The sequence below is a fragment of the Cryptomeria japonica genome, chromosome 1 (genome assembly GCF_030272615.1).
Source record: "Cryptomeria japonica chromosome 1, Sugi_1.0, whole genome shotgun sequence".
Taxonomy (NCBI): domain Eukaryota; kingdom Viridiplantae; phylum Streptophyta; class Pinopsida; order Cupressales; family Cupressaceae; genus Cryptomeria; species Cryptomeria japonica.
Genome location: NC_081405.1, coordinates 95051011 through 95064338, shown reverse-complemented (window position 1 = coordinate 95064338; position 13328 = coordinate 95051011). Strand labels below are relative to the sequence as shown.

Genomic DNA, 13328 nt, shown 5'->3' with positions numbered 1-13328 from the left:
CATCTCCATCGTAAGTGTCAAGACTGATTATATTGTGTATTATTTGGAAAATTGCTTACTTTTCAAAGTAAGAGTGATTTATAAATGTATACTTTTACATAAGTTAAGTCTTCTCCTCAAGAAAATAATAAATTGGACCATAAATTGTATTGTCAAAAGGCATTAACAGATTTGCTCAAAAACCATAAGGTCAAGTCAACATTGAGAAACATTATTTGTCACTTGAAACTTGTCTGATACATAAAAAAAGAAATGGGTTTCCTCAGAAATCTTATTTGGTAAATGGCAATAGGAAAGATTGAAAAATTAATTTAGAAGAAGCATGCGAAGATAGGGAAAGTTTCAGTTAGTATTTGCTTAGCATAGGATAAGCATTACCATAAGCATTACTCCAGAAGATGTTAGAGGTAGGTCAGATTATTATTCTCTTCCCTAAGGATAGGTTATAATATTATATATAATATCGCTTCTCCCTTTGCAAAACAAGTTAAAATTGCACAAGCAAAGCAAACCTGTGACATGGCAGTAGGAGTTCTTGCCTTCACCATTTTGAATAAATTACCCGATATGCAAAAGTACATTTAGAAAGCATTCCAGAAATTATGTTGTTTTGCAATTATAGAATGAAGAATATAATGCCCAATCAAAGGGTAAAACTCTTGAGATTCACTCTATTGAGAATCGTATTCCTAAGCTATATGGAAAAGTTTGGTATCAAATTCTTGAACAGACTTCGTGCATTTATTTAGATTTTTATGCAAAAGCTTACAAGATTCAAGTGAACGCTCGTAGAATTCGAACTAAGGGCAAGGGCATCAGAAATTAATCACACACACCAATATGATTCAACAAGGTTACCAATGTTCTATAAAGTAAATGAGGGTTCAAAACTAATTATGACACTTTAAGTCACTTATAGCATTTGGACAATCATAATATGAATCCGAACTGATAATTTTTAAGCCGAATTGGCAATGATCAAAGTGAAGACTCGTGGTTATGCACGATATTGGATCTCAGACACAGGACTAATGTCTTGAATCTTCAAAGAATGCATTTGGGATTCTGATATATACCATGTAATAATAATTAAACGAAAATAGAGAAGTACTCAGGGCATTTAGCATATTGCTAATCACCGTGTACACTCGGGACAAAATGTTTCAAGTTCAACACATTAACTAAAAGGTCATTTGATTTCTTTCGTGAATAGATTTACAAAGTCAGACAGTTTTCCTGGAGGCAAGAATGATTGATGTAGTCACAGGAAGGTCACCGCGAAACTGAAGGCCAACACTTTGGCTGAAGCATTGTAAAATAAATGGCATTTTTTTTATTTTTTCCAATCAAAATCAGCACATAGCCAAAAAAAAATCAAATAGTAGAGTTTCTGTTATAATTAGGAAATAATGTATAAAATTCAAATTTTAAAATTTTAAAAACAAATTACTACCATATTGTTGGAAAAATACAACTAAGTATGGGGCCATATGAAGGGGATTCGGGATCTATATTTAAGAATCAGGGCCCATGGAGCAAAAAAATCAATTGCTACAGGATTAATTAGAAATAGCTGCCCCTATTCTATAGGACTGTAAATTTTAGTGGGTGGAAAAGGTGGGGGGTTAGAAATTGCCCCACCAGTTTAGGCTTTTCTTTTGCCACTTGTTAATTATCTCAATTTTTTTAATTTTTACCAGGTTTATTATTTTACATTTATTACTCTGTACATGCTAAATAATACAGTTCACGAGTCCATAGCTTCCATAAACTTCGGAGCTTAAGCTTTTAAGCTTAAACTGAACTACAAAATTCATGGGACCATCTGCTTTAAAATAATCCTAAAAAAATCTCAGCAACACCCACTGATTTTTTTAAGGAAGCCCGCCCTCCATGGGATCCCATCCTAAATGCCCCCAAAATCATCTCTCACATGAAAACCGGTAGAATATTCTTGAACTATAGATTTTAAGAGGTTTATGAGTAGATTAGTTGACAGATATAACAAATATTATCAATATTTCTTAATGAAAAATCACCACCAAGGGATTTCAGTCATGGATACCCTTGGTGGAATTTTATGAGCTGTATGCATCAGACTAACTTCTTTTTTTGAATCAGACTAACTTCTTTTTTTGAATACCATCATCCATGGTATATTTTGTTTTCATAAAATGGTATTGGATATCTAGATATCTGTTTCCATGTACGCTTTTACTGACATGAACTCAACCCTATGTAAGTGAACAAAGATCAAGCACGTAAACATCTTCTGAAAGAAAGGGCATAATCAAAATGCTGGAAAACTTAGCAAGGTCCAACTATACAGCAAGGAACTTTCCAGTAAATTTGTTTTGTCAAAGACTTCATACCAATTAACCAAAACCTTGTGTATTATTGCCTTGTTTATGACTGTTAAAACCAAATGTGAAGTGAAAATATGAAAATTGACTGTTTTTCTCTGGCTCCGTCACTCTCCAATGTTCATTTGAATACATCAACACTAATTTTCTATTGAAACAAGATAATTTTAAACTAAAGCCACTTCCCAACTCATATGCTTATATCAAGAAAATAATCAAAATATCTATTTCCTTTTGCAATAACTTCGCTGGAAACTACTCAATTTTGTTGTAAGATTTGAAAAGTTAAGTTTGAGCATCTACTATTTATCCAAATTATCACTCTTGGAAAGATCAAGATGAAAGGCCAATACATGATAAAAACCCATCAAGCTGTAAATTACCTCTGGACTGAAATTGGAGATTCCATTTGGCTCACCGAATTCTCCTTGAAGACTCCTACTTGTTGCCTCTTCATTTGGTAGGAAATAATGCCTAAACAATTCAAGGAGCAAGATAATTATGTAATCTTATTGGGATTGTTAGTCAACTACAATTATCAAATACAAAAAAGACTAATTAGCTAATTCCATTTCTATAAATTATTAAGTTTCTAGTTTCATGCTCCATGTTCATTATAAAAAAATGGAAACTATTAACACAAACAAAGAAAAAGGCAAGCATCTATTACACATATGTCATAGGTTGAGCTGGTAAAAATAATATGTTGGTGTCTTTGACTAGATTTTTTCTTACAAAGGAATCAAAACCGTAAGGATGGATAAATCTTCCTAGTATTAAAAGAAAAATATATGCAAAGAAAGTGCACCTATATTGATATATAATGTATGCTATGAAAATGTAGAAAAGAGATGGAATGATGTTCAGAAATTAAACAATGAAATAACCAAAGCTGAGAGGGAATAACTGTTGTCATTTTATGACACCCTTGGTCCATCAGTGAGAACCGATCAGAGATATGTTCCATGGACCAGCGCTGCCCAGTTGATCAAGGAGAAAAGTAGTGAAATCATGGTTTGAAGTGTTGCCTTGTCAGAAGTTCCTTGGCCCTCTCTTTCTCTTCTCCGGAACTCCGGAACCCCAAGGTTTTGAGTTTCTTTGCCTTATCCTCTTTCTTTCCTGCTCCGGAACTCTGGAACTCCAAGTTTCCGAAGTTCCCTTCCTTCCCTTAGTTTTTCTTTTGTTCTCCTCCCCCGGAACTCCAAAACCCCCAGGTTCCCAAGTTCCTTGTCCAACTACGGTGACTCCGGTCCCCGAAGTTCCCCTTCTCTCTTTAACCCTTTCCCTCTCTATCCTGGAACTCCGGAACCCCGAGGTTCCGAAGTTCCTTCCCCTTTTGCCTTCTCTCCCTAGTTCCTTCGGAATTCCGGAACCCCGAGGTTCCGAAGTTCCTTGCTCCTTCCCTTGTCTTCCTCACTTCGAGAGTCCAGTCTCCGAAGTCTTCCAAACTTGCTTCTGGCTTGCAACACTTCCGGATGGCGTGATCGACACTCAAGGCTTTAAATGCTCCGACAGTTTTGGTCACTTATGCACTTTTTTTTGTGGAGCCACAGGGGTGCATTTAATGTTTTTGGTAGGATTTCCATCAAGGGAGGTACGGGGCCATGCTGGGTGACTTGTGTCATGTCTGACTTTGGAAGGTCAGTCAATCTATCTTCCTTAAAATTGCCTTTGGAGGTATGGCTAGGTTGCTTGCATGTACAGGTCAAGTGCATGCACTTCCCTGCACTTCCAGACTGACATGCAAGGGTCATGATCACCATTGTAACCCATTTTTCTATATAAGGTTGTTAAGCCTCATTGTAAAGGGTTCTCTCCCTGCTGCCTTGAGCTTTTTTATGCTCTTCTCTTCTCTTGATGACTTGTAATTTTTGCATTTCTGCAACTGTAAGACTGGCTTTTGGCCTTATGATGAATTGAAAATCTCTATTCTTGCCTTCAACTTATGTATGATGTGTATGTGTTCTTACCTTCATTATAAGTGTATGTCTGTGGTTTCCTTTCACATGTATGCTGTGTTAACTGGTTTTTTGAGTGTGACCTTGTGGGAATCCTTCTCCCCTCTTAACAATTAGAAAATTCCACCCTCCACCCATGCGTTTGGGTAACTCATGCTATTGAAACTTGTGCATCTCTTAGGCTTTTCAGTTGATTCCTTGTGCCATTTCGGGTGAGGAGGGAAACCATCTCTTCTTGGTGCATCACCTCCTTTCATTTTAAGCAATTCTCTCTTCCCTTTCCTCTACAAGTTGTTAGGATAGGTTTAGTAGTAAGTTTTGAAATGTTGAGTTGGTTCAACACCTGCACCTAGATTGAGAAGGAAGTCAGCCTTCTCCAGAGATTCAACCCCTTGCGCAAGGTCCCACACTTCGGGGTTGTTTCCATGTTTCACGAGGTTGCTGAGTTGATAGCTCAGTAAGGGTGCAAGCTTTTGTGATAACAATAACACTAATGGAAATTTTCTTAAAAAACAAGTGCCAAGAAATTGACACATCGGACTGCATTTTTTTAGTCAAATGATTTATATGAATTTGGTGAGAACTAAGACAAATAGTGGCTAGTAGATGAAAAAGGTCATAGCAAAAGTGAGTGTCGCAGTACTTCAAAATCAAAAAAAGATGTTCTTCTATGTACAGACACAAGTTTAGAGCTGCCATGGCAAGCACATCAGTTTCTATTTTGATTAACTGAAACAAATTTTTACTTGCTTACTTTTGCTATCTCTTCAAATAAATCATGAAGTGAAGGAATATGGAATGGATGGAGCAAGGAAACTTGCCCATGCAATCCTCTAGTTTGCCCACAACAAAGAAAACAGCCTGACGAACAGCCTTGTGAAGCACACGTCATAGAGGTAGACATGCTTATGACTCCAAGGGAATATTTAATGAATATATTATCTTTAAAGGTTGGGAAGGATGCTAATTTTCCAGTGGTCCTTGGGTTAAGAAAAACTAGGAGCTCTTCATGAAGCACTAGACAAAATCTTTAAAGTGTGGTAAAAAATTTCCTAGAACAATCATACTTTGGATGTGCCTACACTTATTAACTCATTTTTCAAAAAATCGCATACTCGCCATGGACTCGCGAGTCCTTGGGAGCCACGAGTTGACTCGCCAAGGACTCGCGAGGCGAGTCTTGGCGAGTCCATCTGAAAGACTCGCGAGTCTTTTGCAAGGACTCGCGCAAGTCTTTTGCACAAGTCTTTCAGATGGACTCGCGCGACCCAAAAAAAACGTCATGCAACCTTTAAAAGTGAGTTTTATTTTTTATTTTTTTGCCTTCATTTGGCATAATTGAGGGAGTGAAATATCTCATGAAGGGTTTTTTTGCCAATAGAGAAATAACACCCGACGCCTATATAAAATAATAAGGGGTGATGCCCCTTGACCCCAAATTGGGGGTGCTGCCCCCAAACCCCCGTTGAAAAATATAGGGGGAAACTGTGCTAATGGAAGTAGTGAAAATTTAACCTCCGAGTCTGATTAGGCTCCATATAACAACATAATTAGCATTGAAGAAATCTAGGTATTTAGATTTAGTATTTCAAATTTCAAATATTGCGCGTTTGTAAATCATATGACATGTGTAATGTTTCAATTATGGCTCCTATGTTCTCTAAATGCATTAATTTCTTTATGTTTTTTTGTAAAACTACGGTTTTTTTTTGCTGAGTCATTGCCGAGTCTTTCGCAAGTCTTTCACGAGTCTGAGTCTGAGTCCAAATTTTTGGTTTGCCGAGTCAGTGGCGAGTCCGCATTTTTGAACTTTGATCTCTACCTTCTTCCCTATGGGAAATTGATTCAAACATTAAATTCCTAAGAATCTATTCCATTGAATCAGTCCATTTCTAGTTTTCCCTGGATAGAGCCTACCAAAGAAACTTCTATTACCATGATCCAGCCAGAGGCTATCCCTAGGACCATGTCTCCTAAAACAAATCAGCACATATGCCTTACCTTCTTGCACACTTCACTATAATAAAAGGAGTGTCCCTTCAATGGATTGATTCGGAATATTGATATCTTTCAGATGGATGAACCTGAAGGGGAGCAAGCAACCAAAGTGCCATACTCGAAAGAGTTTGTATAGTGCTTCATGAAGAGCTCCTAGTTCTTCCTAACCTAGGGACCGCCTGAAACTTAACATCCTTCACAACCTTCGATGATAATATATCCATTAAATATTCCCTTGGAATCATGAGCATATTTACTTGGGTTATAGCTGCCACCTCCTCCTCTCCATGCCATCACCTCTCTTGTGTAGAAGATGCTGCACTCTTTATCCATCATTGAGCACAACTTTCACAACCATATTTGTTACTGCAATCATCTATGTGCCAGAAGTACTAGAAATTGAAGGAGAAGAATGCTATTTGGGATATTGCAGCATTGAAAAGTGAACTTAATGACCAATAGGCTTGTTTTCAGGAGTAGCAAAACCAAAAAGCTCACATTACCAACTCACAAGCAAAGAAAGCTGTTGACAAGGCAGCTTGATGGTTGCTAAGGAGGAGGCTATACACACAAAGAGAAAGGTTACGAGGCTGCAAATACGGTGAAGTGTTCATGGGAACGTGAACATGTAGCAGTCAAACACTTGCAGAAAAGAACATGAATTTTATGCCCTCCATGTAGAACAAAGGCAGCTTAAGGAAAGAAGGGCAAACTTGTTAGATTCACTACCCATTGGAGCTGCTGTTCATACTTGGTCTACTTAAGTCCTTTCTTTTTGTTGTAATTATTTGTCAAAAGGGACTCCATCTTTTGTAATTATTGTCAAAAGGGCATCGTAGACCTCTGAAATTAATAGGTTTTGTTAATCCTTGTTGACATTAGGTTTTGATGTATCCGCTTGAGGTTCAGTTGGCAGTTGTGTTAACCAATTATTGTAAGTCTCATTATTCAAAGAACAAGTCTTATGCTAAGTAAGGGCCATTGAATATCTGGTCCTCCCTGTATTGAGTATATTGTAGTGAAAACACTACCTATTTATGAAAGCTTTGATTATTCATACTCTACGTTCTACAATTATTTTAGTTATCATTGCATTGGATGTTTTTTGGTAGTGTAGAATCTGATAGCAAACAAAAAAGTCTTTGCAGGTACTTCTTAAGGGTACTCATTGTGCATGCTGCTCTTGCATCGAAGTCCAAATTAACAGCTTTGCAAATAGTCTGCCCAAGAATCAAAAAATTTCTTCCTACCATTTCCCACCTCAAATGGACATGGATAGCTCCAGTGGTCATTCCCTCTTGATGGCTTCTTCCTTGGATAGTTTTTTTTCTTCATTTACTTTCTCTCAAGCCCTTGGATGACTTCCTCCTCCTTCATTATATATGTCTCTTCCTTCAATATTTTTCATCCCAATGTCTCCTCATGTTACAATGAATGCAATAATCTTTTCCTATGCTCATGGACAACATCTTTCCTCACACTTCAAAATGATTAAAAGGTGGTCTTCACTATTGACTTTTTCTTTTCTTTTTGCCCCTTGTGCCTTTATTTGGCTTGGAGATTACTAGGATACATGGTGATGGATGGTGTTGTGTTGCAAACACACATGCCACATTGCAAATGGGGACCCCACTTTTTCTTGCTCGTTAGCTTAGTGTTTTGTTTGCTCAGTTTTAGCTTGGTAATAATTTTGTAGTCTTTAGCCTTTGTTAGTGAGAAGGGTTTGCATCTTGTCTGTCTGCAAATATTGCTTCGAGTAATCCTTAGTGAAATATCTCGGACTAGGATTAAATCTGATTTGGGTTTTCGTTTTTACTCATGCTTTGTTTCATCGGAATGTAATATTGCGACATGCAAACATGCAAATTGAACTTGCAAGATGAACAATATAGATTTTTAAGGAAATCAATCAATGAAATACAGAGAATCTAAGTAAGCCAATGGTAATCTTTTGATAGAGAAATGTATTGTTGTTTACAAACACATGCTGCTATTGCAAATCAGAAAATGCCTAATGCCATCAAGTAACACATACTCGGAATGCCTCCATACATAAAATAGCAAACCCTCTGAAAATCTACGAGATAGATCATCGAATCTCCATGAAAACTGATCAATGATGTGCAACTGTGAATCTTGAGATGAATTCACCAAGTAGGCTGATTTGGGTTTCCGTCCAAATAGCCAAAACCTCTAGGGTTTCTGTCCTAGGTTTACTGAACCTGCAAGCTAAAGCTCTCAAGCTCTCAAGGAAAAGTTTCTTTGAAAATAACAACTCAAGAATAAATCCTCATTTCACTTTTTCCTCCTTTTATAATGCTTTTCGTTTTTGAAAGTAATACTTTATTTTATTTCTTTCTTTTCTTTACTTTTCCCTCCATCTAGTGACTTACTTTATAATTTGTCATTGACATTATCATAAAGTCACTTTATAAAATAAAGTATGACCAATTGCTAATTAATTAAATATAAATAATCCCAAGGGCTTAGGACTTTTTAATATTTAATTAATTAATTTATTCCCTTGCATCAATCTAATTAGCCCACGGGAATAAAATAGGCTAATAATCTCCTCTAGGCGATCACTCGGAGAAAGGGGACATTACAATCCCCCCTTCCCGAAGATTGCTTGTCTACAAGCAATTGTAAACCTACATATGTAAAGTATTATCTAGTGGCAAGTATTCTCCGACATGAATATGAAGAATGACCTCATAGGGATGTGGAACATAACTATCCATGGGAATGCTCCACTTGGATCCCACAAGCAAAAAGGTCATCCACCTTTCCCAATATCTGTAATATCATGTTGCTCTAAATTGACTATAGGTGGAATGTCCAACTACCACAACATTGCTTCTCTAACCTATATCCCAAAATAGTGATCAACCCAAAGAAGCAAACTGGAAATCCTGCTAGATTTGGCCCCCTCCAAAGTAGGAAGCATCTCATACCAACTATTCATCCTACTTTTATGCGTTAAACGCAACATCAAGTCATCAACAAGTGGGCTAAATGTAAAGGAGTATGCATACCACACCGCGTAATTACAATGGAATGCACCAATAGGATCCAACAGAGTACTAAACCAACTTTAGGACTACATATCTAACTATATGTATCTGGAGAGTCACAACATGAAGCATGAAACGTAGGGTTTGTGTCATTAAGTGCAAGTGGTATACTAGACCCAACTAAGGCATACTCATCATGCTCTCCCCTTGTGTTAACTTCATTAACAACCTCAGTGATATTGGGGCTACTGGTATCACTGGATATTGTATCATCACTTTCAGATTCAGTCACAATAAAGTATGGTTCACCTTGTTTAGCTCTTGAAGAGTCATGATCTCTATCTAGAAGTAACTGTAAGAAAACTGCTTTAACCCCTCCTAGTGCATGCTTGATTGTTTGTAAGCTCGACGTTGAAACTCCATCCTTAGGCCTGTGTTGTATGAGATGCTCAATGAATTTGTCATTCTTATCAAACTGGCCAAAGGCTTGAGCAACTGCCTCCCCTTTTGGGTACATACTCTCAAAAACTACACCAAGAGGTGCCATCCGCTGACACTGATTTGCATTTCCTATTAAAGTCTTAGCCTCAAGGCTGCAAGTTGTATCATCATGTGATTTCATTTCCTTCTAGTTCTGCCCTTAATGTTTAGTTTTTGTTGCTTGACATTTGGTCAAATAGTTTGCATGCATGGTTTGATTTTCTGAAATCTTGTTTAATTTATTGATGCCAAATCACATAATATTGCAAGGAAATAAAAGGACTAACAGTGCACAAAATTTAGACAGTAGGGATCCAAGGAATAACAACCTTTAGAAGCAAAATCAGAATTGAGAATTGTTTATGACTGTTAGAACTTGTCTCAGATTATTTAATTTAATTCCAAAGAGCACTTTTCAGCAACTAAACAAGAATACAACCAATTTATTACATACCCGTTAATCCTTGCTTGATGAAATGATATACAATGAAGTCAATAGGGCTGGAAACGGACTGTCAACACCTTCAATACAAATCTGGGTATGTTTGAGAATGATAACAGCAAATAAGAACCCAAAACAAGCGCTAAATTTTCATCAAGAATAGCCACCTAAGGTAGAGTTGTAACAATGAAACCCTGGGTCTGAGGCTTTTTCCCAAATTAAGTCTTCAAAACTGAATCAAATAACCAGCAATAGGCTAACAATGGGGGCGAGCATTGTAGCGGTCACTATCGCAACATTGTAGCAATCACTATAGCGATTACTGTAGCACAACACTGTAGCGGCACTATTCATGTCATTGTAGCAACCCCTCACTATTCATTAAAGCTTTAAAATCTTCACAAAATCCATGCCAAACCCTAGCTGATTGAAGCTCAAACTAATTCTAAATGTGCAATAAGTTCAATGATGAATTCTAGATGAATCCACCTCTCTACACGGAGTTGGGTTTCCATCCAACCCACAAACTCCCAAGGGTTTTCATCCTTGAAAATGGCTGTCACTGTTACTCTAGCAACTATGGAGAAAGTCAAATGTAAAATGAGCTCATAACATATCTCTTGAGAAGGACAAGGCTCCTTTAAAAAAACTTCCCAAACCATTGGTGATCCTCCACTCTCAATGTGGGATTAAAACTCACTTTTATTTTATTTTCTCTCCAAAAGCAACTTTATGTTAGAATTTTAAGTTGACATTATAATAAAGTCACTTTATTAATTTAAACAAGGTCCCTGTTTAATGTGCCCAAGATTTAAAACTTCTCATCCTGGTTGCTATAACACTAAGGTGCTTATTAAACAATTTTTATTAAAAAATAAAATAGCAACCTTAGTAAATTTAATTAAACTATAGCCAATAGTACACCCGACTTGCAAAAATGGCCAAAAAGCATCATAATCAAAATTTGCAGCACATGAGTGATCTCGATGATGGAAGATGATAAACCAGCCTGACTGGGTGACTTACTACAAATAGACGCTCTCTCCAAGAACCTTGGAGCCCAAACCGGAAGCTGAAAATAACATTTGAAAGCGTAATTAACTCCTCTAAACCATCCAAACTCATTGGAAATACCAAAACACCCCTTGATCATGCTGACACAAACCCAAAACGTCAATGAAAACTGCACTGCTAGAGAATCCGAAAACGGGGACATTACACTTAGGGTGTCACCAAGTCAAGAATTCAAGTCTCGAGTCCAGAATATGATTGAGTGTCAAGATTGAGAATTAAGGGTGAGATTGTAAAAGTTGTCAATGTTGCAAAATGTTGTCGTAGTTGTCAAAATGCAAAAAAGTTGCAAAAATGTTGTCAAGGGAGTGGTCAGAAAAATTGAAATTTGGAAAACGATGCTAAGTGTGGGAAAATGATTAAATTCAATGCCTAGAAAAGGAAAATTCCTTGTCAAGGTTGGGTTTTTTTGACCTTGATAGGAGGGAAAAATAGGAAATGTTTTGTAAAATCCTTGGACAAGAATGCAAAATTCGTTTCAATTCCTCATGTGAAGTGTGGAATTTCAAATTAAAATTCAAAGGCAAAGTCTCAACGAGGATTTGCAATCAAAGTTGTGTAATCCTTAGAAAATCCATAGATTTCACTTGAATTTTATTCACAAAACATTTTGTCCATGCATACACATGTTTAGCGCTCCACATTTCTTGTATACTTGATTCTAGCACTCAAAATCCTTGGACTTCTCACTTTAGTGCTTGCAACTTCATGTGCAACCTTATTCATCGCTTGGAATTCACTATCAAGGTGTTTTTAGCGCCCATAGTCCAAGACTACTTGTCTATAGCACCTAGGTATCCTTCACTCATCCTCTCTAGCGCCTAGGTGTCTTGGATTAATTCTTGCAAGTTTGCTTTGGTTAAAATGAATCCTTAGTTTGGATGGAGGTGCGCTCAAGCATTTTGTGAAATCATTTAGAATAGTGCCTTTCAATCCGGAATTATAGGTCCCATGGGACCTATAGTCCAAAACTACCTTCTCTTAGCACCCACTTGTCCATGCAACCCAATGAAATGCGCTCACCCCTTTACTTTTGTCCTTGCCTAGCATGGATTAGCGCCTAGCGTTTAGTCCTTGCTTACCATGAAATGCTGCCCTTTGTTATCCTTAAAAACATCTCAATGCTGCCCTTTGTTATCCTTAAAATATCTCGATGCTGCCATTTGTTGTCCTTGAATGACCTTGAAGTCCGCCTTACCCAGTTCCTTTGTCCATGGACACATTGCATATGCACCCCCAACAGTCCTTGTTAAGGTTGGGATTGCACCTAGTATTATCCCTCTTCACCTCAAAAACTTGCTTAAGTTGTCCTTGTCAAGCATGGAATCCTGCCCATACTAGTCCTTGACAACATTCAGATGCACCCTTAGCAGTCCCTAGGTGAGGTAAAATCCCACCTTGTTTAGTCCCTCACCACACCTCAAACCTGCCTAGGCTTGTCCTTGAGTATGTCTTGAAACCGCCCACACCATGTAAATCGGTTAGATTAGTCCCTAGCTTCATCTCATTTGCACCCTTCATCTTGTCCTTAGCAACATTAAAATCCCAACTAAGAGGTGTTAGATTGGATAGGTTGGCTCACATGGGGAAATTTGAATTTGAAAGTGCAAATCTTTGTTTATAGTTGGCCTTATTGGGAGGTTGTGTTCGTAAGTTTCAGAGCATTCTATAAGAAACTTAAAATTCATCATTTAAACACAAATTGAAGAAGAGCAGGTGCGAATTGGTGAAGAGGGTAAAGCAGATTTAATATTACTTTGCAAGTCAATTTGCTTGATGAAAGATTGAGAACTCACCCTCTTTACATACCCCTTTCAAATGCATTGTAAATCAGGCCGACCTCATCTAAAACAAGAAGCAAAAAAACGAATTAACCTGGCCAACCTAATATCAGGTCAATACTAATGAAAACAAGTGGATTATCACCTAGGTCGGCCTTGTTGAGGGGTCCTAAATGCAAAAATGAGGAGCCCTATAAAAGAGAGATCAAAACTTCATTTCA

General features: G+C 37.4%; 1 protein-coding gene across 3 annotated transcripts in view; it reads right to left on the bottom strand.

Moving 5' to 3' along the window:
- LOC131041867 (uncharacterized) overlaps nt 1-13328 on the bottom strand; it is a 155518-nt gene that overhangs the window by 64339 nt on the left and 77851 nt on the right. For 2 of the 3 annotated variants that reach the window (XM_057975093.2, XM_057975094.2), the window contains exon 12: nt 2747-2837. In XM_057975093.2, the coding sequence (XP_057831076.2) occupies nt 2747-2837 (91 nt within the window). Of the gene's footprint in view, nt 1-2745; nt 2838-13328 lie in introns of those variants that run through there. The other variant, XR_009105080.2, reaches the window with a different exon arrangement.